Below are 25,482 nucleotides of genomic sequence, written 5' to 3'. Positions count from 1 at the left end.
CTCTTCCGAGCAAAAGAAGCACTAGTGGCTTCTGGTACCAAAGTCCCAGTATCTGAAGCAATCTATTGAGGACTATAATAATCATTGGATATAGCTTCTTCTTTCTTTTCCCCCAACAATTTCTCTTCCTAGGATTCATAAAGCCATTCTAAGCATAATGCCAAATGAGATGGTAGAAGCCAGGGTCGTACCAATTCAGACTAGGAGAGGGGTGTTGTGTGTGTGTCATGTTTCTCAGTGTTTCCCTATAGAAAAAAAGTTCTCTGCATGATATCCTAGGAGAGAGAGAGAGAGAGAGAGAGAGAGAGAGAGTGATATCCTAGTAGAGAGAGAGAGAGAGAAAGAAGCATAGCCCCAATATGCTGATTTAACATAGTTGGGAAGCCTTTTAACATCCAGTCTGAAGTGGTACAATCTAGAATTCCACTGCTTTGTTCTACTCACCTCATTCTGCTCAGAATTTCTTTACAGCTGTGGAATTGTCACAGACTGAAAGGGAAAACCATACAAAGACCTTGGCAAGTGTCATCTCTTTGACACTAAATCAGAGTCAGTTCTCTCATCCTTACTTGGAAGATCTTTAATGAAGCAGAGCTTTTTGGCTACAGTTCCAAGTTGTCACTTGGTTTTGATCATATTCACGGGGTGGGAGGGACGCTTTCTGTATACCTGGGTATAGACCGGCCATGCCATCATGCCTATCAAAGCTTACTCACACAGAGTCCACCAGCTGAGCCTAAAATCCCCTCACCTTGGTTGTTATACTTAAGGAGGCACCGTGGTCCAAGAGGACAGATGCTACATCTTCGTGTCCTTCTCGTGCCGAGAGATGCAACGGTGTATATCCTGAGGTCGTGGCAGCATTTGGAGACGCTCCTTGTTGCAACAGCAGCTGGACTATATCAGCTTTCCCCAGTCGCGCAGAGATGTGCAGTGGCGTTTGGTCATCCTTAAACGTGAAGAAGAAAGGAGCCGTAGACTGTGAGCATATGTTTCTAGCAACATTCTAGAATGGGAGTCACTCGGGATGCCTGGATATCGCAACAACCTGTTGTGTCCCTTCTGTATTACACTGGGTGTGTGTGTGTGTGAATTAGTGGCTCCGCCCACCCTGCTTTCAGGCCCACTGAGGGAAGGCCTCAGTCTGGGGGTAGAGGAGGCTCTGCAGGCCCCTACGCTTCCCCCGCCTCCCACCTGGCAGCCTCCTCCCTTTGGTTGCCAGGAGCCACCCGGGCCCAAAGCTGCTATAGATTTAACCAGGGCTCTTTTTGTAGTAAAAGCCCAGCAGGAACTCATTAGCATAATAGGCCACACCCAACACCAGAAACTCATTAGCATATTAGGCCACGCACCTGCCAGCACAGCTCATTAGGATGCACCCCCATGTTACCAGAAGTGTGGTCATCCAGCCACACCCACCTTTTGCTTGTTATTCTGTTTACCTTGTTTGTTGTCAACACCCAGGGCTTTTTTTGTAGCAGGAACTCCTTTGCATGTTAGGCCACACCCCTAATGAAGCCAATCCTAATGGATTTCTGTTGTTGGGTGTGGCCTATTATGCTAATGAGTTCCTGCTGGGCGTGGCCAACTTGGGAGCCAGCCGGAACTCCGTTCCTGTGCGTTCCTGCCCAAAATTAGCCCTGGATTTAATACCCACCAACACCCTCTGCATGCTCCTCCCACCTCCCCTCACACTTGCAAGACTTCTAGCTCTTGTGAGGCTCTCACTGTGCTGCCGTCTGAGCGGGTCAAGCTAGCCACCCAGGGGCTGGCCCTACCGCCCCCCTGATTTCAGATTTTTATTCAGATCTGGAGGCACTGGCTGATGTGAGCCTTGGATGTATAACCTAGCGGAGGGGTGGCCAAACTGTGGCTCGGGAGCCACATGCGGCTGTTTCACACATATTTTGCAGCTCCCGGCAGGGCCGTTTTCCATCCCTCCCTCCCTCTCTCCCTCCCTCCCTCCCATCCAATGCTCCCTCTAAGCTGCAGAGTCTTGTGAGCAAAAATTCTACTTTGTGAGCTACTGGCATTAAAGTTGTGAGTGAGCGATTTGGCTATGGCATCAGTTAGTTTGCTCCGGAGCCATCCCTTTCTGAGCTAAGACAAAAACGTGTGAGCCGGAGGCTAAAAAACTGTGAGCTAGCTCACATTAACTCAGCTTAGAGGGAATACTGCTCCCATCTATTTGCTTTCTTTGTTTCTCTCTCTCTTTCTTCCCTCTCTTCCCTCTTAGACAGATAAATATAATTAGCAAACAAATAAATATCATTGGACGAATAAAGTATCATTATCAATATCTGTTTTGACCCCTTTGGTTTTTATTTTTGGTAGTCACATTTCATGTTAATAAAAAGAAAATTTTGCATATATTAATAAAAACGAGTGTGTAATATTTGTTCTTGTTTTGCGGCTCTCAAACATCTGATGTTTATTCTATGTGGCTCTTACGCTGAGCAAGTTTGGCTGCCCTCGACCTAGTATTAGTAATACCCCAGAACTTCCGTGAGATATGTTTCGAAGTGATCCTATTTGCTACCCTATCTGGATAGCTTATTCTCGGTTATGTTTCTTTGTCATGTCAGATTGTGAAACTAGTATGTATTACCTGTGTATGTATTATCCTTCTTTCACTGCATTGTTTTCTTTTCCTTTTTTTGGCCCCCTGGAGGGGATTTTTTTATTGCATTTTTATAAAGACTACAAACTACAACAGAAATAGGGAAGGGGACTACATTAAGGGATAAAGAAAGATACCCACTACTATCTAAAAAACTAAGAGAGGAGATCATCAGGTTAGCTTGGCACACGTTATCTCTCAATCACAGTAATCCCATTATGAACTGATTCAACTATAGTATTATCTTTTTCATATCTTAACTATCACTGTTAACCCAAAAGACCCCTAAGCATCTAGTATATAAAAAAACATTTTTCAAAGGCACAATTCAGAGTCCTTCAGCCTTCCTTTCCCCTTGCCCAGTCTCTTCCGCAGTTTATAAGGACTTTTAGGGGCAGCTGCCCCTTTCTCTGATAGAGCGTCCTCTCCGGAAGACCCCAAGTCCAGCTCACCATTGGACTTACTGTCCATCCCTTCTTTTTCTTCCTCCTCTGGCTCTCCCATCTGGACTCTCAAAAATGTCCGTGCTTTCTGAACAGAGTCAATCTTTTCCTTTTTATCCTTGATTTTGAAGATCACGCCTTCTAGTGTTAGCCATCTGTATCCAATTGCGTTTGTCTGGAGAAAAAGCATTAAATCTTTGTACTTCTTTCTCCTTTGTCTTATTTCAAATGGAATGTCTTTTAGGATTCTGATAGCATTATCTCCAACTTTCAAAGGAGCTCCAGATGCCCCTTTCAAGATTGCATCCCTCACGCATCTCTTCGAGAATCTTATCACTATTTCCCCAGGCAGATTGTTTTTCTTTATATATCCTGAATATTACCTGTAGGCCACATCCATATCGCTCAGCAAGCAGCTGATCTTCTGTAGAAGTTTGCTTCTTTTCCAGCTTTTGTACTTTCTTCTTCCCCTTTTGTGCAATGGCGTCCGCTTCTTTCACCTTCTCAGCTGTTTGATTCATCATTTTAAGTGTCTCACTCAATTGTGTTTGCTGGGTGATGATACATTGATTCATTGTTGACAGCTGCTGCTTGAGATTATTCATCTGGTCCAGCAGAGGGCACATGGATTCCGCCAATGTCTTTGCCAGCTCGCTGGTTGCTTTCGGTCTTGGGCTCTCAGTCCCTTTTGCTTTTAAAAGTTTCTCTTTCTCCATCCTCTTCCCCGCCATCTTTGTGGATTGTTTACTTTAACCGATATTTTAAAAGTCTCTGAATATGTGCTTGTACGCTCGAACTCGCCTTGGTAAGTCTTTCTTAACAGTTTTATTCGCTTTTTCTTCCGCTCCCCCCCTCCGATTCGCCTTTAAGTACGTGCGTTTGGGAGGCGTCCCTCCCCCGCTCGCCTCACTTTCTGTTCCGTGGGGGGTTTGGGGAGCTTTCTTTTCCTTTTATTTAAATGCTTAGATTGAACTCACGTTCATAGTTGGTCCTCAGACCTCGTTTAAGCTCTGTTTCTTTCGCTCGACCTCCTGCGCTTGCCCCGGTCAGCGTCGCTTGGTTCCATTTGGTCTCATAGCACGAAGAACCTTCGGGACGGAGAGGCACCTCAATTCCCCGGCATCGCGCTGGCGAAGAGGCAACCCCTCGAGAGTCCCATGGCCAGAGCCCCTTCAGCCGGGGTCTCGGGGGGGGGTGACGATCCTGCGCATCCCCTCCTTCGGCCAGAGCGCAGCCTCATCCCTGGGAGGTCCGGGAGGTGTGACTGCTCAGTGCGCCGCCATAAACCGGACTCTGCATTGTTTTCTACTTGTGTAATTTAATTTTCTGCATTGCTTGACAGATTATGTCTGCTTTTCTTGCATTGTTTCTAATATTTGTAATCCTTGTCCAGTTTGGTGTAGTGGTTAAATGCGTGGACTCTAATCTGGGAGAACCGGGTTTGATTCCCCACTCCTCCACTTGCACCTGGCTGGATGACCTTGGGCAAGCCATAGTTCTGTCAGAGCTGTCCTTGAAAAAGAGCAGTTTCTGTCAAGAGCTCTCTCAGCCCCACCTACTTTACAGGGTGTCTGTTGTGGGGAGGGGAAGGGAAAGGAGTTTGTAAGCCGCTCTGAGACACCTCTGGGTAATGAAGGGCGGGGTATAAATCCAATCTCCTCCTCCTCCTCCTCCTCCTCCTCTTCTTCTTCTTCTTCTATTGCATTGCTTATTAAGCATCTTTTGCTATTTGAATACATTTCTGTACACCATGTAATCCACCTGGATTCTCAGTGAGAAAGGTGGGATAAATAGAAGAAGAAAAAGAAGAAGAAGATGAAGAAGAAGAGGAAGAGGAGGTTCAATTTTACCCCACCCTTCACTCGGAGTCTCAGAATGGCTTACAAACTCCTTTCCCTTCCTCTCCCCACAACAGACAGCCTGTGAGGTAGGTGGGGCTGAGAGAGCTCTTTCAAGAACAGCTCTGATAGAACTATGGCTTGCCCAAAGTAATCCAGCAGCAGCAAGCAGAGGAGTGGGAAATCAAACCTGGTTCTCCCAAATTAGAGTCTGCACACTTAACCACTATACCAAACTGGCTCAAATAAAATAAAATACATACAAATGCATACATAGCAATTATGAACCACTCCTCAGAATAGCTAGGGCACTGACTCCAAGCCAGAGTGGGCTCATAAATATGTGTGCATATGAATAGTCTGCCTCAGACACCCACATTTTCAAGAACGCTGCCTGACACTTAGTTTTGAAGGACAGAAATCTTAGGACAATTTGATGACTGCTTCTGCCTTGGAGGCCTGGAGTTCATGTCCTTTCCAAATCATTAAGCATCCAAGGTCCCATCTTTTCAGTATGTTCATGTTTAAAAGACAGAAGTTGTACAGGGACACCACTCCGTGACACAGGGCTTCCAGTTGGGGTGATATCTCTTTAAATTTCTGTTAGGTCTGAGCTATAGGGTGGGGCTTGTTTTTACTGCCACAGAGGTCCCTTGAGCTCTGACTATTTATGGAGCAACACCTGCTTTCGCTGGGTTGGAGGGTGGAGTCTATGGCACTGTAACCTGTCTGAGGTCCCCCTGCAGAGAGTGACTCTGACTTGGTACCTAGAACCTCTTGCTAGGTACTCGCTCCCTGGGACTGGTTGACTCCTCCTCCTAGTTTCCCACATCGGGTCTTGCCAAAGTACCCTGTTTACTGACCCATCTGACCAGAATAGGAAAACATGGCTCGCTAAGAGCTCACTGGTGTCAGCAAACAGTAAAGTAATGGTAGTTCTGCTGAGGTCAACGCAAGTGGTTTATAGGAAGTGTAAAAAGGTAGAGGGCTCGTTTTATCATATGTGGTGGACTTGTGAGAAAGCAAAAACATTTTGGACTGAAATACATGCTGAAATGGAAAAAAATTGTGAAATGTAAATTTAAGAAAGAACCGGAAATTTTACTTTTGGGACTTAAAATGGAAGAAGTCAATATGGCAAAAAGGCCATTGATGTGGTACATGATTACAAAGGCCAGAATGACTTATGCTCAATGTTGGAAACAGGATAAAGTGCCTGAAGTTGGGGACTGGATTAAGAAATTACTTTTCATGGTTGAAATGGACAAATCGACAAGGAAACTTAACAATTTGGAAGCAGATGACTTTTTTACAGACTGGAAAGATTTTAAAGATTATTTGGAAAAGAATTGGGATGTAAGGGATGGTTTATTTAGCTTTGACAATTATTGAAAGTTAATAGATATTAAAAAATAGAACAAGATGTAAAACCAAAATAGGGAAGGGTAAGTTACCTATAGATTTGTGTAATGAAAATAAAAGGGGGCTATGAAGAAGATTTAAGAACTGAGCAGGAGGTTGGAGCACTGTGGGAAGCCGCACGGGGGGGAAGGGAGGAGGGTAGGATGTATTGGTATAAACGTTTGTGATCTATATTTGACTATGTTTATTATATCCTAATAAAATGTGTTTTAAAAAAACAACACGCAAGTGGTTTATCTATCCCATCAGGTCTCCTGGTCAAATGGTGGCTCTGTGTGGTTCTTTGTAGCACTGCAAGGACACAAATGAACACATAAACTTATCCTAAAGTGAGGGTCTGTATTGTCTACTACTCTGACTTACAGAAGCACTCCAGGGTCTCACATGAAGACCTATAACCTGATCCTTTTAACAGAAGAGAAGAGGGTAGAACCTGGGATCTTCGGTATGCAAAACAGATGTTCTACCACTGAGCCATGGCCCCTCTCCCCAACGCACGGCTCTTGCAATGCCAATCGAATACAAACTTACCTTGGCTTTTGCTTCTACCTGAGCTCCGTTCTGTACTAAGTACCGGACAACCTCTGACTGGCCAGCTCTTGCAGCCATGTGTAGGGCCGTCTCTCCCCTCTACAAAGAGAAAATGTCGTCAGACGTCACGGTGCCAACTTTCCCCAGCCCCCTGGAAACAAGCAGTTCAACAAGACATGTTGTATCAATAATCACAAAAGCTGCACACCCGAGTTGGGATGGAAATAATCACCCTGTGAATATTTCTAAGGTGCAGCCTGGAAACAGAACGCGACATCCAGTCAATATCTGACCTCCAGCTCTGGACCTCGGAAAGTAATTTATTCCAGTATTGATCTCCTTTCTAACTACTCAGGCACATCAGTGTTTACCATTCTTTATCGAAGACAGTAACGTCCATTTGAAAATTGGGCACTCCATTTGTTTTGTTAACACGTCAGATTAAAGGACCTTCCACAGTTGATCAACATTAGTAATTATGCCAAGCTTTTTTTTTTCAAACATGCATATAATATATATATATATATATATATATTCCTCATCTGATTCCCTTCAACTGCGCTCTAACGATCCTAGCATCGGTTGTCAACCAGCAAGCACTCAGCTGGGCAGATCGAATTTAACCAAACAAATGACGACAAGAATTAAAAGCACTATTGAATTGGAGAACTCCACAGCCTGAATCAAAAAGGCTGCACCAACAAGGAAATGGGTAGAAAAACTTTGGTTTCAAGAAGGGGAGCCGCTTTCTAGATCTTTTGTATTTCAAGGATTTTCTTTTTAACAGCAGGAGATCCTGCTTATCGTTCAGAAAGGGCTACAGGAATCTATAGCCTGAAATAGTTTTATAGAGCAAAATGGTCAAAGCGATACTTAGTGGCCAGGCCTGCCTCTCGTTATGGCAAATATTACAAGGAACAGTCGATGATAAAGTGTAGTTGAAAACTGCTCAGTCTCTCTCTCTGTGTACGCATGTATGTTCTGAACCACAGCTATTTCAGTTTGCTGCAAATGCATCTCCGTGTTTTTTTTTAAACACCCGTCCAGAAGGCCTCTGGGTAAAGGGAAGCAATCTAGCATGACCGCGGTGGACGCCACCAATATGTCCTGACAATCTGTTGCAATCTGTCTGCCTCATCAACAGGGCCTGCCTCGACAGGGAAAAGCCACCCCCCCACCCCAGCCTCCTGGGGATTACGTCACTCAAGGAATCAAATGCTTGTCTCTCAAAACTCAGATACAAGGAGCAATAATTGATGAGCTCTTCCTCATGGGGGGGGATCCAAGTTGCAGTAAAAATGGAAGTAGGAGGAGAAGGGAAGCTAACTGAAAAACTCTTCAGCCTTCTGAACACAAGCTGGAGAAGACAGAAAACTTTGGCTTCACACTCATGGGCTGCTGGGAGCAGGGGGTGGAACTAGTTGCATTTGCCCGCCCCCTGGACTCTTTACTGCCGGAGCTCCGCTCCTGTGCGCTCCTGCAGGAAATGACCCCTGGGTTTGTGCTAATCAGGGAACTGCCGCCAACCCCACCTCCCTGAGAAGGATGCCTGCACAAGGGCCTGCAAGATCAGCAGGGCCTTCTGGAAACCTTGCTGACTTAGCCCCCTGCAGCTGGACTGGTCAACTGTTGCCAGGTTCTTTACAAGAAGCTACCTCCTGGTGGCAGCGAAGCCTGGAGTGGCACCTGCCACAGTGGCAAGGGCATAATTCACTTCTACGTTCACTCCCATGAACAAAGCTACCGAAACGAGAGCGAGTGTGTTGTTTACAATTCCGGGGGGGGGGGCAGTAGAAGAAGAAGAAAGAAGAGATGGGATTTATACCCCGCCCTTCACTACCCGAAGGAGTCTCAGAGCGGCTTACAACCCCCTTCGCTTCCCCTCTCCACAACAGACACCCTGTGTTGTTGGTGGGGCTGAGAGAGCTCTCTCGAGAACTGCCCTTGAGAGAACAGCTCTGAAATGACTTACAACTGACCCAAGGTCATGCCAGCAGCTGCATGTGGAGGAGTGGGGAAATAAAACCTGGTTCTCCCAGATTAGGGTCCGCGCCCTGAACCACTACACCCAACTGCCACACCTTCAAGACACAAAATATTTTTATCGGAGCGTGAGTTTTCACTGGAGCAGAACTGACTTCTTCTGAAGCACCCCTACAACACTTCCAACACCCTCTCCCCTTGTTCACCCCCATTTAAGCTCCCTCATTGGCACTTAAATCCCTTGCCCTTTCAAAATTCTCTCCTACTTCATGCTTCCATAGTTCTTTGGGCTGACTCCAATGCAATGCATCCAAGCACCCGCACCCCCACCCCAACTTCTACGTGGCAATGCTCCACTGCAGGTAACTATCACACTGAAAATGTCTGGGCATTCTGTGTGTTGCAGGAACAGACCCAATGGCATTGGGCCAGCCCATAGCTGCCCACACACAGTGCCACCATTTGGAAATATTCTGGCTCCACTGTGGGCGGCATGGCATTTAGATCATCCCTCTGCTAGAGGCAGCATTGCTTCTGTGGACAGCATAATAAGCCGGAGTACCAATTGCACTAAATAACGTAAGCAACAGTCATTAAGCAAAAGCTAGGAGCATCGATTTATACATTTAGTGCATTTCTATCCCACGCTTCCACCGTGGAACTCCGGGCAACGCACATGGTCCTCTCCTTCTCCATTTTCTCTTCACAATAACTCCGTGAGGTTGGCTAGGCTGAGGGAGAGAGTATCTGGCCCAAGGTCACCCAGTAGGTTTCATGGCAGAGTTGGGATTTGAACCCAGGTCTCACAAGCTCTCATCCAGTACTCTAACCACTATAAGAACATAAGAGAAGCCAATGTTGGATCAGGCCAATGGCCCATCCAGTCCAACACTCGGTCACACAGTGGCCAAAAAGACCAGGTGCCATCAGGAGGTCCAGCAGTGGGGCCAGGATACTGTTAACCCCCCCAAGCACCAAGAATACAGAGCATCACTTGCCCCAGACTGAGAGTTTCTATCTATACCCTGTGGCCAATAGCCACTGATGGACCTCTGGGTGTGCACATATGCGCACACTGATCCTAAATGTCAGGGCTTGTCCAGATGGCAGCTTCCCAAGTTTTCTAGTGGTCACTACAGGCTACCACCAAGACAGTAGGAAGTATCTCAGGGAGAGACTGGTCCCTTTCTTCTCAGAAATATCTAGTGCAATATCATAATGCCCCTATATAAATCAATGGTGTGACCTCATTTGGGTTACTGTGTGCAATTCTGGTCACCACACCTTAAAAAGGATATTATAGCTTTGGAAAAAGTGCAGAAAAGGGCAACTCGAATGATAAAGGGGTTGGAACACTTTCCCTATGAGGAAAGGTTAAGGCGCTTAGGGCTCTTTAGCTTGGAGAAACGACGACTGAGGGGTGACATGATTGAGGATTATAAGATTATGCATGGGAAAGAGCAGGTAGAGAAAGAGGTACCCTTTCTCACAATACAAGAACTCGTGGGCACTCCATGAAATTGCTGAGCGGTCAGGTTAGAACGGATAAGAGGAAGTACTTCTTCACCCAAAGAGTGATTAACACTTGGAATTCACTGCCACAGGAAGTGGTGGCGGCTACAAGCATGGACGGCTTCAAAAGGGAATTAGATAAGCATATGGAGCAGAGGTCCATCAGTGGCTATTAGCCGCAAGGTATAGATAGTGACTCTGGGGCAAGTGATGCTCTGTCTTCTTGGTGCTTGGGGGGGTCAAAAGTGGGAGGGCTCCTAGTGTCCTGGCCCCATTGCTGGACCTCCTGATGGCACTGGTATTTCTGGCCACTGTGTGATACAGAGTGTTGGACTGGATGGGCCTTTGGCCTGATCCAACATTGGCATCTCTTATGTTCTTATGTTCTTAGTGCAAAAATACTGTTTATTACCTTGAAGAACTTATGCAAGAACATGTTAGCAATGTGGCTCAGGAGGGCTCGACACATGGATGCACGAAGCTGCCTCCTACTGAATCAGACGATCGGTCCATCAAGTCCAGCACTGACTACTCAGACTGCCAGCAGGTCTCCCGGGTCTCAGGTTGGGGTCATTCATATCACCTACTACCTGATCCATCTGACTGGAGATGTCAGGGATTGAACCTGGGACCTTCTGCATGCCAAGCAGATGCCTACCACTGAGCCACTACCCATCCCCAACATGGACTGTGAGTATCCTATGCAATGAAATGGTGCCTCCAGTTTCTGCTGCACTCTCTTTCTGGTAAAGGACCTTTGACAAAGAACAAGTATGCAGACACTGTGAGTATGAGTGGCATTCCAGGCAGCATTGAGAGACTCTCGCAGGTCTGTTATCCTTGGAGGTTCTATCTTGCCGAGAGCCAAGGCTGAAACTGGTGCTTACCACATTGGTTGTATTGGGCGATGATCCATGGTGCATCAGCTGTGAAACGATATTTACATGTCCCATGAAGGCAGCAACATGGATCGGTGTCAGACCCGACTAAAACAAAAACAAAGAAGAGAAATGAATAGGGGTTGAACTGGTGGTGCAGTACGCGACGGTGAAGCTGGGCTATCAGACCTTAACTCAGGAAAACTGTTAACAATTTGGGGTTCTGAACCCTGCATTTACTGGCTGTAAACACACTGATTTGGAACTAAGCTTGCTAATTCTGTTTTCTTTAACTGAGATTTCCGCTTTGTTCCTGACTTAAGTGCCAGACAAGCCCTGTCCTGCACAACCTCCAAATTAATGCTTTCATGCAATGTCGTTAACTCAGGAGTGGTGCTGGACAGACTGACAGTCAGGCAGACAGCTAATGACTACTTTCATGCAAATATAAAAATCCAGCTTCCTGAGCATCTCTGCTTCCCTCTTTCTTAAAAAGCAGGTTTCTAGGCCTCAAGGTGATAAAAGTTCGGCTAAATAGGATTTCTACCCAGCAGGCCTCCTCGGCCCTCCACGTGAGCAGAAAACGTGGGACGAATGATGCAAAATGTCCACCAAGATGCTGATTTGCAAAGGGTGCAGAATTCATCCTTTCCTTGTAAGGATAACTCAGAATTTTACTTCTTAACGTAGGGCATACACTGGCTTCAGTGTAGCTCAAATGAGTGCAATGCCTTAGAAAAGCTGGTAGAATTTATGACCGATGCCCGAAAGTTAACTGGCACACCTTGGACTTCCCAAGTTTCTTGCTACACTGTCTGCTACCCCACCCATCTTGGTTAGCTCATGGCAAACCAGCAAACGATCCCAGTAACTGAAGGAAGCGGCATAAAGACCTCACCTTTGCTATTCTAAGGCCCCGGTCACACGGAAGGTTTTGGGCCGGGAGAGGGACGGATCGGGGGCGCAGCAAACGGGCGCGATCTCACCGCAACATCTGGGAAGCGGCGCACACCTGTCCCCGATCCGGCACTTCAGGCCGAAATTCCACTGTTAAAATAAACCACCTACAGAGGTGGACTTAGCAGAAAGGCCGTGGCAAGTGCGGCCGTGGGATTGCCGGCGCGTCCTTCTGCCGGCGCATCCGAGGCTCCCAGCCGAACTGCACATGCACACACATGCACAGCTGGCTGCCTCGGTCTCCCGTCGGTGGCTTCCTCCCCGGCATCTGATCGTGCCGGGGAGCAACGGCACGGCGGCTCGGGGGATCTGTGTGATCCCGCCGCCGCGTGTCTTTTTTGGTGCGGCTCTGAATAGCCGCACTTTGGCCGTGTTTTTTTCTGCCGTGTGGCAGGGGCCTAATGGTAGCAAATGTTAGTCGCACTTTATTTATTTAGGATTCATTATTCAATTTAATGACACATCATAAGAAGAATTGTTTCCAAAGTATTTTACAGTTAGGAACATAACCAGAATGAGGACAAGCTGAAAAAGCGTTATGGAAACAAAGACCAGATAATATCTATATCTGTCTGTCTCTCTGTCTGTCTCTGCTTATATGGCTATCACCTTAAGCAGAAATTAGGACCAAAAATATTTACAAAGACCTTACTCAGTATTATTTCTCTTATATTTGATTATTGCACTTATGAATTTTTCCACTGAGAGGGTGACATGATCATTTGTATTCGGTAGCAGCCATGACACCAGGGCTCGCACATTTAGCAATTTCGTATCTTTAAGTAAAGGGGTGACTATATTAGCTCTCAACTCACTGAATATAGGGCACTCCATAAACATATCTTTAATGGTTTCGATTTTATCATAGGAGCACTTGCATGTTCTATTAGAGTATGATACCCTATTATACCTGCCCTCCAAAACTGCCGAGGGAAGAACGTGCAGTCTTGCCAAAGTAAAAGCTCTACTTAGTTTTGGGACTGTCAACTGAGGGCAATTCCCAAATGGAGTGTTGAACATATCTTGCGTGCCTTGATTAGACGTACTTGTAGCATCCAACTTCCTTGCACATTTTAAAATTTGTCTTATAATGTCTTTACTTTCTGTATTCTCAATTATATCATTTGTTATTCCTAGGCATTTCATTTTCTCTTCCAATAGTGGATTCCATTAGCTATAATGTTTATCTGCCTGGATAAGCCGAAGTAGAGTAGATCCTACCTCAGATTTTAAAACATTTACTTTGTAGAGAAATGCTTTAATCCAAGCCAGATAATATAATGACAATCCCTGAGAGTAATGTTTAAATGATGAATATTACATTTATTCCCACCTTAGTAGGAATGTGACCCACAGCATAACACACTTGCTTATTTAACCCTCATCATTGGTGCACCCTGATCGGAAACCAGTATTTAGTATGAATGAGGCCAGTCTTTTCATATGGAAGGTTACAGCAGAGTAATTTTGTATGAGCTTTTTCAGTATTACATCTGCTCTCATTTTAAAAAACAAGGCACACTTTGTAGCTATAGTGTGAAAGAAGGTGCTGTATTTTCTGGGACACTGGAGATGCCTTAAGACAACACGTGTAGGTCAATACTACTCTTGGTCCAACTGCAAAGAGGTCTCATGACTGTGGCTTTCAAACTGTATTCCAGGGAACCTTGGCTTTCTCAGGACCTTGCTGGGACTTCTGCAGTAAGACCAGTAATGTTTGACAGGTTCCCCCCGAAATATGGTTTTCCCACCGCCTCCCTTACAATGCACAGCTGCAAAGGAGGCACAGTGTTTGTTCTAGAGAACACCATCTGTTCGCCCAGGGTGATGATGAACACAAATGAAGCTGTCTTATAGTGAATCAGACCACAGGTCCATCCAGGTCAGTATTGTCTCCTAATACTGGCAGCTAGGGGCATGCATTCAGTATATACTGACCCAAATAAATACCCAAATAACACCTTATCAGTATTATTTGGGTATTCATTCAGCTGAGTACCAAAACAGAGCATCTCTTCGGTAGACGAATAGAGATTTCCAAATACTATTCGGCTTTATTCAGCTATTATTTGGCTCCATTACACTCTATGGGACCATTACAGTCAATGGCAAATCTCTTAGTGTATAATCAGTGGTCTGGCGGGGAGGGGGTTTGAGGTATAACTTGCAGTGTGATTCTGTAATGCTTGACCTCAGTCTCATTGAGCTGGTTTTAGCCATGACGGCAGTGGGTTCGGCTGCTGGGCACTCGTAGGTTGTGTATTGTGCTGCTGGTCACTAGTAGGTTAACTGGCTTCTGCTGCTGGGCACTAGTACATTGCACTGGTTCTTCTGTAACTGCAAAAATGCCCCTCCCCCAGGTTGTAATTCAGATATTCTCAGATTTGACCTTCGTCCTGTGGGTTGGCAGGACTATCACAGTGTCACTATTTCTGCTGGGGACACTGCACTAATTCTGCTGCTGACCTTGAAAACATGCCCCCTCCCCACACTTCACTTTCCACTGCAGAGAGTCTCTAGGAGAATCTGACTGCTGGGCTTGCCTACCTTGCTAACTTTCCCCCCACCACTGGAAACAATGGAAGATGGGCACACCCTCTTTGGGTGCCCATAGAATTGGACCCCCTGGTCCAATCTTTTTAGAATCATAGAGTTGGAAGGGACCACCAGGATCATTCTAGTCCAACCCCCTGCACAATGCAGAGAATTCACAAATACCTCCCCCCCTCCACACCCAGTGACCCCAGCGCTATACCCAGAAGAGGGCAAAGAAAAAACCTCCAGGATCCCTGGCCAAATTGACCTAGAGAAAATTGCTTCCTAACCCCAAAGTGGTGATCAGCATTTTTCTGGGTGTATAAGAAAGGGCCACAATATCTCAGCACTGATTCAACCCTTCCTGCCCGCCCCCTCATGACCTGTCTAAGTTCAAAGAATCAGCATTGCTGTCAGATGGCCATCTAGCCAAAGAAGGAGAGCCCACCACTTCCTGAGGAGGACGTCTGTTCCACTGAGGAAGTTCTTCCTAATGTTCAGCCAAAAATTCTTTTGATTTAATTTCAACCCTTTGGTTCTGGACTAACCATCTGGGCAACAGAAAACAACATCATCCTCTATATGACGGTACTTGAAGATGGTTATCATATCACCTCTCAATCATCTTGGGGGTTCTTTTGGGGAGAGGCTCCAACAGCAACACTGCAAATTTGGTGCCCCTACCTAAAACCCCTCCCCCGCCCAACCCACTGAATATACCCTATGAGATTGTGCCACTGACTATAATGGCCCATAGGGTATAATGGAGATGAATATATTCGGGATTCCTGAATATTTCTTGAATCTGAATACAGTGCCAATATCGGTATTTGGGAATATTCAGGAATACCAATATTATTCGGCTCCAATATATCCAAATCTGAATAATACAAAAAAAAAATTCTTGCACACCCCTACTGGCCAGCGACTCTCTGGTCCAAGTCTTCTACATCATGATCCTTTTAGGTGGAGAATGTCGGGGATTGAACCTGAGACCTTCTGCATGCCAAGTGGATGCTCTACCACTGAGCCACAGTCCCTCTTCTTGATGAACCTAACAGCAGCCAATATGGTCCTGTGACTCTACTAGAACCTAACAGCAGACAATATGGTTCCGTGACTCATAACACAGTCCACTATCTGCAACAGGCAGGCAAGAGTAAAGGATCTCTGAAAGCAGAAACTTTGACAACCACTGGCATAAGGAAAAGTTAACAAGCAATGGAAAAGGCTGCCCAGCTTCTCTTTAGCATCCCCACCTCCCAGTGCTCCCAGTGTTTATTTACTGAAAACATAACAGTGTGCGCAATCAATGCACCTTACCTCAGTGACAGCTTGAATCGATGCCCCGTGCTTCAACAGAAGTTCCATAACTTTAATTCTGTTCTTTTTGCAGGCAATGTGGAGAGGTGTGAAACCGTTCTGCAAAATTCAGAAAGGGCTTTCAAGGACCTTTGATAAGCATGAATGGCGAGACGCAACTACTCCAAACTATCTTCCCTGCCGCCTGCTGTCTCCTAAAACTATTCCACAGCACCTAACTTTTATTCTAGTTCAGCTTTGCTGGATGGAACGTTAATGATAAGCAGTACACTGAAGGAAAAAAGGGCATTTGCACCCATCAAGTAACAGCAAACGGCTAAGCTGCCATTTCGTTGCAAGTGAAATGTTGGAAAGAAGCAAGAAAACAAACTGTCCTGAACATCAAAGATCTGCTCACAGCATTTTCTTGGATGTTGATGCCAACCTGTATACATATCAAAGCAGCATTGTGTGCTTGTTTTAAAAACAGCTGGCAGAATTGGGCCTCTGATCTGATGGAGATTAGCTACCTGACTCACAGGAAGAATGAAGTACCATACGCTTTCGTAAAACATGATCAGGGCCACTGCCTCTTCGAGCTGAGTCAAAACAGGTAGTTCCATTCGTTGCCTCTTCTTAGTGGATTTCTTTAATTTCTTTTCTACTATTATTATTCAAGGTACGGATCAGGAGGAGAGAGAAAAAGAGTTCCGAAGTCTCAGCAAATGGAACCAGACCCCGAGAAGTTTGACTAGGCTTCTTGCAGCTATTTTCACTTCCCTTGAAATGTCCGGAGGTTGCCCGTGAAACAGATCCCCGCCCCCGTTCCCTTCGAGTTTCACTTTAGCAACATTCAGGGAGACGTCTTGCTCTCCCTGTTTGTTGCCCAACAGCATGCTGAGGGCCACGGGAGGGAGATTTTTTAATGGCACTGTTCTGGTGGCAAATACCTGGAAGTGACATCACATCACTGCCCTGTTGTTGATGCGGCATGACGGCGCTCTAGGATTTGGGCAAAACTCTATGGTAAAACCAAATCCTAGAGTGTCACCTCAATGGTACGCCAGTGAAGCGATGTCACTTCCAGTATTTGGCGTAGGGTTGCCAAGTCCATCTTCCACCCCCAGCGGGGGACTTTGGGGGCGTTCCTGGAGGGGGCGGGGCATCCCCGACATGATGACATCAGGTTGGGGACGTCCGCCGCCCCCCCCGCCCGTGCGCCGGATCTCCAGAAACGGCAGTTCCCTGCACTTAAAGGAGCCAGCGTTTCCCTTTTAAATGCAGGAGCCGGCGTTTCCCCTTTAAGAGCAGCCGCATTTCCCTTTTAAGAGCTCGAAGCTGGCATTTCCCTGCAAGCTTGCGTAGGAAACACGGGTTCCACACACTTAAAGGGAGAGAGATGGGTGGCTGTGGGTGTTGAGGGCGGGGGTTCCCCCGCCGGCCATCTGGCCGGCAGCAGGTAGACCCCCCAAAACGGGGAACCCCAGGAAAACCGGGGGGGTTGGCAACCCTAATTTGGCAGAAGTGACATTGTGCCGCCAGTTCAGTGCCATTCCCCTCCTTCTCTGCGTCCTCACCACCTCCCGCTGCAACGTTTCTAAAACGGGAACTAAAAGCCTTGAGTCTCCTACTAGCAGCTCTGGCCACTACTCAGAGACATAAGCTCAGTGTGCAGATAACTTGGTGTAAAAGCACACTACCCATCTCAAGAGTTTGGGCAGCCAACCTGGGCATGAAACACAACACACCTTAAATTTTGCTGCAGGAATATAAGGAACTAAAGGTAAGGGTTTCCTTGCTTGAAAGCCAGTCGAGTCCGACTCTAGGGTTGCGGTGCTCATCTCCGTTTCAAAGCCGAAGAGCCAGCGCTGTCCGAAGACGTTTCCGTGGTCATGTGGCCGACATGACTAAACACCAAGGCGCACGGAACGCTGTTCCCTTCCCACTGAAGTGGTCCCTATTTATCTACTTGTAATTTCTTGCTTTTGAACTGCTAGGTTGGCAGGAGCTGGGGCCAGAGACGGGAGCTCACTCCGTCACGCGGCACCCGGGTCTCGAACTGCTGAACTACTGATCTTCCACAGCCTGCAGTTCAGCGTCTTAACCACTTGAGCCACCGCAGCTCCTATAAGGAACTACGAAGCTATTAAAACGGTCTTTTAAACAAATGATATAATACAATGTGTAACTTTTTGTTGGGGGTGAGGTTACACAGATTTGGAAGGTATCATCCATGCTAGGTACCTCTAGATCTATGGCAACACCTTTTTACTCAGAAGTAAGTGCCACTTGTGCTCAGATAAGTGTGCACAAACAGGGCAGTCTTGAGTCTCCTACTACGTAACAGCTTTGGGACAAACAGGGCAGTCTTGAGTCTCCTACTAACAGCTTTGGACTGTACTCAGGGAGTCAGGATCAGCATGCAGATAGTATGGCATGCATGTCCCAGGATCCAAGGCAGATAATCCTAGATGTTGGATCAGGAGATGAGAAAATTTACAGCTTCCCAAAGCATGCTGGAGCAGTCCAGTTGTATGTGATTTAAAAAAAACCCAATATCAGTTTGAGAGTTGAGACTGATAAAATAGAACTTTGCATATGCACAAACCCTAGAAAAACCAGTACCCTAAATTTCCAACCCACCCAAGCAGGCGGCTAATGCAACGAAGGAAAGAAAGGCTAAACAAAACACTCCATTTGGAAGGGTTCACTACGGATTCACACACAATCTGTTATGTAGAATAAAAACTAATCCCCTTCCCATTACCTCCTCAAAGGCAAGGCTTGCAAAAAAGGAAAGTTTGTTCTTTTTCTTTGGCAGAAGTCACTAGATCGATATTTTTCTCATTCATGCACAAGCTTGTGTCCCCGCCCCCTCACAATTTAATTCTTGCTTTGCAAACGTCAGAAGTCTTCGGCCCAAACATTCCCCCCTTCACATTTGAAAAGCCACCATTTCATGTCTTTTTCCCAAACACAGAGAGTCTTAATTCTCTGTTGCAGAGTTAAGGCCATATTTACCCTTTTCCCACCAATCAACAACAAGCCTTTCCAAAAAAAAATCAGATCCACTTTACTAGATACTAGTATTGGCTGACCAACTGGCACAAATCCTTTTCTTCCATGCGACTCAGACATGGCTTGACATACCCTGACTCAGACATGGCTTGACATACCCTGACTCAGACATGGCTTGACATACCCTGACTCAGACATGGCTTGACATACCCTGATGGTACGGGAAACTCCAGAAACTTGCTAATGAGAACGGCATGCCAAAGCCTCTTTTCTGAAGGCCAATGAGGAGCAGTCCCGATAGCCTCTCCCCTCCCGGATTCTCAAGGAGGCACTGGGAGCTTTTGCCGACGGCAAACGGCAGCCCTTCTGTGCAGACTCACCAGTGCTTTGGCATTAGGGTTGGCTTTCTTGTCCAACAGAACCTTTGCAACTTTGTAATGGCCACAGTGAGCCGCGACGTGCAGTGCTGTTAGGTAGTCGTTGGTGACGTCGTCCACCGGCACGTTGTGCTCGATCAGAAGCTGGACGCAGTTGAGGTGGTCCCCCTGCGTCGCCATGTGCAACGGAGACAGGCCGTTCTGAAGAGCCGAGGGGAAAAGGAAAAGAGGGTGGCGTAAGATGGGGCATGGGAAGAAACTGTGCCGCTTGGGATGGAAAACCCGTCATTGTTACCTAGCTTTATGAGCTTTCCGTGATTTATAGGGGGGAACATAAAATGAGAACAATGCTTAGCACAACCTTTTGAATCAGGCATTATTCACATCTTCTTCAAGCAAAGCTTCCGTGGGAACTCGAAAGTGGCCTGAGGGAAAGTGGCAGTTCAAAAACACCTGGTGTTTACAGGCAGAACTGAGCCAGAAGCCCCGACTCCTTTAACAGTGCACAGTCAAATGTACAGTCTTAACAATCCCACGGTGCAATCCGGAGCAGAACGATACCCTTCTAAATCCATTGAGCCCTGACCTGGATGGCCCAGCCTGACCCGATCTCATCAGATCTCAGAAGCTAAGCAGGGTCAGCCCTGGTTAGTACTTGGATGGGAGACCACCACCAAGGCAGTCCAGGCTCACATGGCTCAAGAGGCAGGTAATGGCCAACCACCTCTGAATGTCTCTTGCCTTGAAAATTCCACAGGGTTGCCATAAATCAGCTGTGATTTGATAGCAAAAAAAAAAAAAGTCAATTGAAGACAGGATGGCTCTGTCAATCTCCTGACCATGGTCTCTAGAACTCTTTGGGTGCGTTCAGACGGGACATTTGCAACGGAATAGGTGCCGGTTGGAATCGGTGTACTTACCGGCGTCCACACGGCGAACATCTGCCTCCCATCCCTAACCGCTGCAAAGAGATTTACACCATTGTATTCTGCCACTAGGTCCCCAAGTGGTGGTATCCTGAGTACAACGGTTGTAATCGCTTTACCCCCGTCTGATCGCTCTCCAACGTTGCAGAGCCCCTTCCGTCCGGAAGCCTGAGGCTTCCGATTTTCGCCCGCCATTTTTTTTAGAGGTCGGCGATATGCGCTTGGGCGAAGCTTCGCCCTGGCGTTTGTTTAAAAAAACAAAAAGAAAAGGGCCTTAGTTTAGCGTTTCGGAGGCGTCTGGGACCTCAGGGAGGCTACTTTGCTCTTTAAACTTTAAAGGTAAGTCCTTACCTTTAAAGTTTAAATGTAAGACAGGGTTTTTTGCGCATGCGCGAAGATCGCCATTCTGTGGATGGCTGCCTATGCGCATGCGCAAATTAAGTTAAAAAAAAACACAAACAAACCGCCGACGCCCGCTGTGTGTGGACAGGCGTATTGCAATGTGCTGCGCAGTCAGGAGGTGAGTGTGATCGCGTTTCAGCTGGCATAAACTGCACCGGTTCCAACCGGTACAGTTTATGCCGGCTGAAACGCCCCGTCTGAACGCACCCTTTCTCTTCCATGGCGTAGCATTGTGCCTACATTGGTGCTAACTAGGATTGTTCTAATAGTTAATGCCACCTCGAGAGAGAGAAGGTGGTCACCCCAGCCTTGATGGAGGGTCCACTACTAAAGAAGTCCACCTTGGACGCAGAAGCTTTCAATAACCACCAACCAGTCTCAAATGTTCCATTCTTGAGAAAGGCTATTCAACCGGTTATGGCTGGACAATTTCAAGCCTTCCTGGATGAAGGGGACTGTCTGGATCCTTTCCAATGTTTTAATAGAAAAGAGACGACTAGGGGGGAACATGATAAAGGCTTATCAAATTGAGAGTTGACAAAGATAATTTTCCCCCCTCTCCCAAAATACTAGAACTCGAGGATAGCCAATGATGCGAATGGGCAGTAGATTCAAGATGGACAAAAGGAAATACTTCTTTACACAGAAAGTGATTAAAATGGGGAATCCTTTGCAGAGGATGTAGTGATGGCCACAGGCATAGACAGCTATAAAAGGGGATTAGATAGATTCATGGAGGATAAGTCTGTAAGTGGCTACTAGCCATGGAGACTAATGGGAACCTGCACATTCAGAGGCAGTCAACCTCTGAATCCTAGTGCAAGGAGGCAACACTAGGGGAAGATCTCGGCCTCCATGCCCTGTTGTTGGCCCTCCAGAAGAACTGGTTGGCCACTGTGTGAGACAAGATGCTGGTCTAGATGGATGCCACCTGCTTTGATCCAGCAGGGCTCTTCTTATGTTCTTATGGTCCAGTCTGGTTTCAGGCCTGGTTATGGGACTGAAACCACCACATTTGCCCTGGTGGATCACATGTGCAGGGAGATGGACAATGGGAATGGAACTCTGTTGATTCTCCGAGCTTTTGATACCATCAATCATAGCATCCCTCTGGACTGCCTTTCCAGGCTGGGACTGGGAGGTGCAGTTTTGCAGCGGTTAAAATATTACCCCTAGCCAGGGCTTTTTTTTGTGTAGAAAAAGCCCAGCAGGAACTCATCAGCATAAAAGGCCACACCCAACATCAGAAACTCATTAGCATATTAGGTCACACCCCTGACAGCACAGCTCATTAGCATATTAGGCCACAGGCCCATGCCTTCCCTTGGCTTGCCCGGGCACCCTGCAGCTGTGGGGAGCCTGGGCAAGCCAGCCCTTGGACAGGCCAGGGAAGGCACAGCGAGGCATTTAAATGCCTCCCCGATCCTTCCAGCTCCCCCTGGCCCACCTGCCTTGGAGTCGCTGGGGGGGTCGCTCTCCAGGCCTTCCCTCTGTAGCCACACATGCAAAGGTTTTGGCTATAGTGGGCATGGCCAACTCTGAAGCCAGCCAGAACGCCGTTCCTGTGCGTTCCGGCCCAGAAATAGCCCTGCCCCCTAGCTATCTTTCCATGCATTTTGTTACTACTTAGTAGTTCAGGGCTAATGCAAACAAATGGTCAGATATGAGACTCAGCCAAGTCCTATATAATTGGAATTATTCACAAACACACTCTATTTACATTCTTTACTTGGTTGGATTTTGCTGCATTTTTATATGGTTCTTATGCAAGCATATGTGCACCCATGCACCACCTCTGAAAAAGATAAAAAGAAGGGGGGAAAGCCTCCTAAATATTCATTTTTTATATCAAAATCAAATTCAAGCATATGTCAGCATACCTTACTTAACCCCACCTCATCACATGACACACAAGTTTTAGAGATAACCAGTTTCCCAGTACAGAAGAACACTCAAACACCTCTGGTTTACTCTGGCTGGACTGTATTACTCTATGTTTTCTTTCTGTCTGTTTCTAACCTATGAATGCAAAGATGCAGCACACCTCATCAAACACACGCAGAGAGAGAGAGAGAGAAACAGGGTCTCTCCATCCACTAAAGTTTTTTTTTGGAGTACACGCAAGATGTTTTAAGAGCATTGCCTACAAAAAGGGGGAATGTGACAAACAGGCATTTGCCAGTATGGATATCGTACAAACATGTGTATCATTCAGTTACAGTGGCCAGCCTAGGTTTGTTGCCAACTTGCAGAACTCTAGTTGGCGTGGGGAGAACCCAAACCTTTACACTTTCAATTTTAATTCATCCCATCTTGCCTTCTAAGCTGGCATTCACTCACACAGATGCTGCTACAGTACTAAGCATGGTGACGCCAATAAAACAAAGTGACTGAAATGTGGCTTTAATTCTGAAACAAGAGAGAAGCAGAAGCAGTTCTGTATTACATGTGGTGCCCCCATGTGACCACGATTAGATCGGACTTCAAGGTGAAGCAAAGGATGTGAACCAGATCTGCCGTGAAGATGAAGGAGAACAAACCAGCTCTCAGGTGAAATAACTGAGACTGTATTTCATGTGGGAAAGGAAAGGCTGATGCTGCAATAAGGAAGTTAACGAGAATGTCTCAGATTCCTCTTCATGCATGGTTGTCTTTTCCAAAATCACTGTCAGCCAAGCTGCTGTCATTTGGGGGGGAGGAGGGGGGGACACAAGAAAAGAGAGAACTCTAAAAGCCAAGTTTTGAGATTACCCTTTGAGAACCCAGAGGGCTCACACAGATTTAAACAAAGCCAAATTTACTTCCTCTTGCCAGTGATTTGTAGTTGCAAACTTTGCTAACACAGCACCATGAGAATTCAGTGTTGCTTCCTGCGTTACTTTTGAGAGAACCAGTGACTTAAGATCCATGTCCTAAGAGGTACCCTGTTTCCCGAAAAATAAGACCTACCCAAAAAATAAGCCCTAGCAGGATTTCTATTCATTTGTGGTATAAGCCCTAGTGTGTCTTCTTGAGAAAAAATAAATATAAGAGTGTCTTATTTTCGGGGAAACACGGTATGCAAGCCATTCCCTTTGGAATGACGGTGTGGGAGTCTATTATTCTACAGAGATATACAAGGATGCCATGCATATCCACCGTTTTCTGCTCTGGAGACCAAAATGTACACGCTGAACAGAGGTGTACCGAACAGCTAGCAAGTTTGCAAATGTTGTCTGTTAGCAAATCCATGGGAAAAGTGGCAGCTTAATTGTGCGAGCCAACCAGGTCCGGGATGCAAAGCAATGATGCCCATTAATTTATTCTTCTGTCTGTGCTTCTGAATGGCAAACATGGCGTACCACAGCAGATGACCATACGGTGTGCATCAAGCAATTCAGATTTGCTGTTACAGGTAAAGAGTCCTGAAACGTCTTGCCAATAAATATGCAGAAAAGAGAGGAACAAGAATAAAAAGGTGAGGTGCACAGGGACAAATCCCGAATCTGGTCTCTCAGCAGGGAAATATAAATAATCTCAAGACACAGGTGTTAAAAACTGTAAAAATTAGAAAGCTTGAAGAGACTTTTGGTTAGGTGCAGGCAATCATTTCTGAAGATCAACAAAACTCTCTGTGTGTAAAGTGCCGTCAAGTCACATGCTGACTTATGACAAGACAACTCTGTAGGTTTTCAAGGTAAGAGATGAACAGAGGTGGTTTGCCATTGGTGGTGGCGGACGTCCTTGGTGGTCTCCCATCTAAGTACTAGCCAGGGCCAACCTTGCTTAGTTTGGGACATCCAGGTCTAGGCCAACAACACACTACCTGGGTGCATAAAATAGAGGGGAAGAAAGACAGGGGAAGAGGACACACAGCGAGGAATTTCACATTACCCTTTTTAACCCGTTTTGAAGCTGTTTTTGATCCATCATGGAGTAAACCGGTATAGGGCTGCCATTTCACACATGGCTTTCCCCTTCCGGTAAAGAGCTGGATCTGAAGCGGTTTGCCATTTCAGACTGCCCCGCTTTTCCCCCGCCATTTTTCGCTGGCGCGGGCGATCTCCACCTTTTAAAAAAAATGTTCGCTTTATAGCGCTATAGCACTATAACAAAACATTCAAGGCATTCCAATGGGGTTGATATACTGCTGTTCCATTATAGTGTTATAGTGCTATAGCACTATAAAGCGAACATTTTAAGAGCACTGCCTACAAAACTCTATTTATAGCGCTATAATGCTATAACGCAAACGGTTTGAAGAAAAAAAAGCCGGAGATCGCCCGCGCGGGCGAAAAACTGCGGGGGAAAGCGCATTGGAACCAGGAGAGGAAACTGAAGACTACTTGGAAGCGGTTGACAGGTAAAACGCTTCAGCCCCGTTTCCTAGACAGGACAGAAGTGTTTGTATGTGAAATTACAAATATATTCCGGTAGGGAACCGGTTCTAAAACGGTTCTGTCTGAAATGACAGACCAGAAACCGTTTGGGAACCGTTCCTCTTCCGGATTATATCATCTGTCTGAAATTCCTCAGCTTGACAGGGCAGCTCCAGCATCAGTTTCCTGTCTTGAGCTGTACATGTAGCTAAGCGCCCATTATTCAGCAAAGGACAATGTCTGGCCAGCAGGAAATGCAAATGACTTAAGTCCTTCTGTTACATTCCAATAATAAAAAAAATAGTATGTCAGGAAAATGCTGAGCTAGAACCCTTCCCCCGACACCTGGTTTTCTGTGTGGAGAGAGATTTATTCTATGA

General features: G+C 46.3%; 1 protein-coding gene across 1 annotated transcript in view; it reads right to left on the bottom strand.

Moving 5' to 3' along the window:
* The window catches only part of LOC107118597 (ankyrin-3), a gene marked incomplete at its 3' end in the record, with an annotated part of 148,019 nt that overhangs the window by 58,211 nt on the left and 64,326 nt on the right, over window positions 1-25,482 (bottom strand). Inside the window, exons 10-14 of the mRNA XM_015420959.1 lie at window positions 19,420-19,617; window positions 16,043-16,141; window positions 11,237-11,335; window positions 6,855-6,953; window positions 746-949 (exon numbers count right to left, since the gene is read on the bottom strand). Coding sequence (XP_015276445.1) covers window positions 746-949; window positions 6,855-6,953; window positions 11,237-11,335; window positions 16,043-16,141; window positions 19,420-19,617 — 699 coding nt within the window. The remainder of the gene's footprint in view (window positions 1-745; window positions 950-6,854; window positions 6,954-11,236; window positions 11,336-16,042; window positions 16,142-19,419; window positions 19,618-25,482) is intronic.

This window comes from Gekko japonicus, unplaced genomic scaffold (genome assembly GCF_001447785.1).
Source record: "Gekko japonicus isolate JY-2015 unplaced genomic scaffold, Gekko_japonicus_V1.1 scaffold3188, whole genome shotgun sequence".
Classification (NCBI taxonomy): domain Eukaryota; kingdom Metazoa; phylum Chordata; class Lepidosauria; order Squamata; family Gekkonidae; genus Gekko; species Gekko japonicus.
Note: the sequence above shows the minus strand (reverse complement) of the source record. Positions and strands in the feature narration are given on the sequence as shown.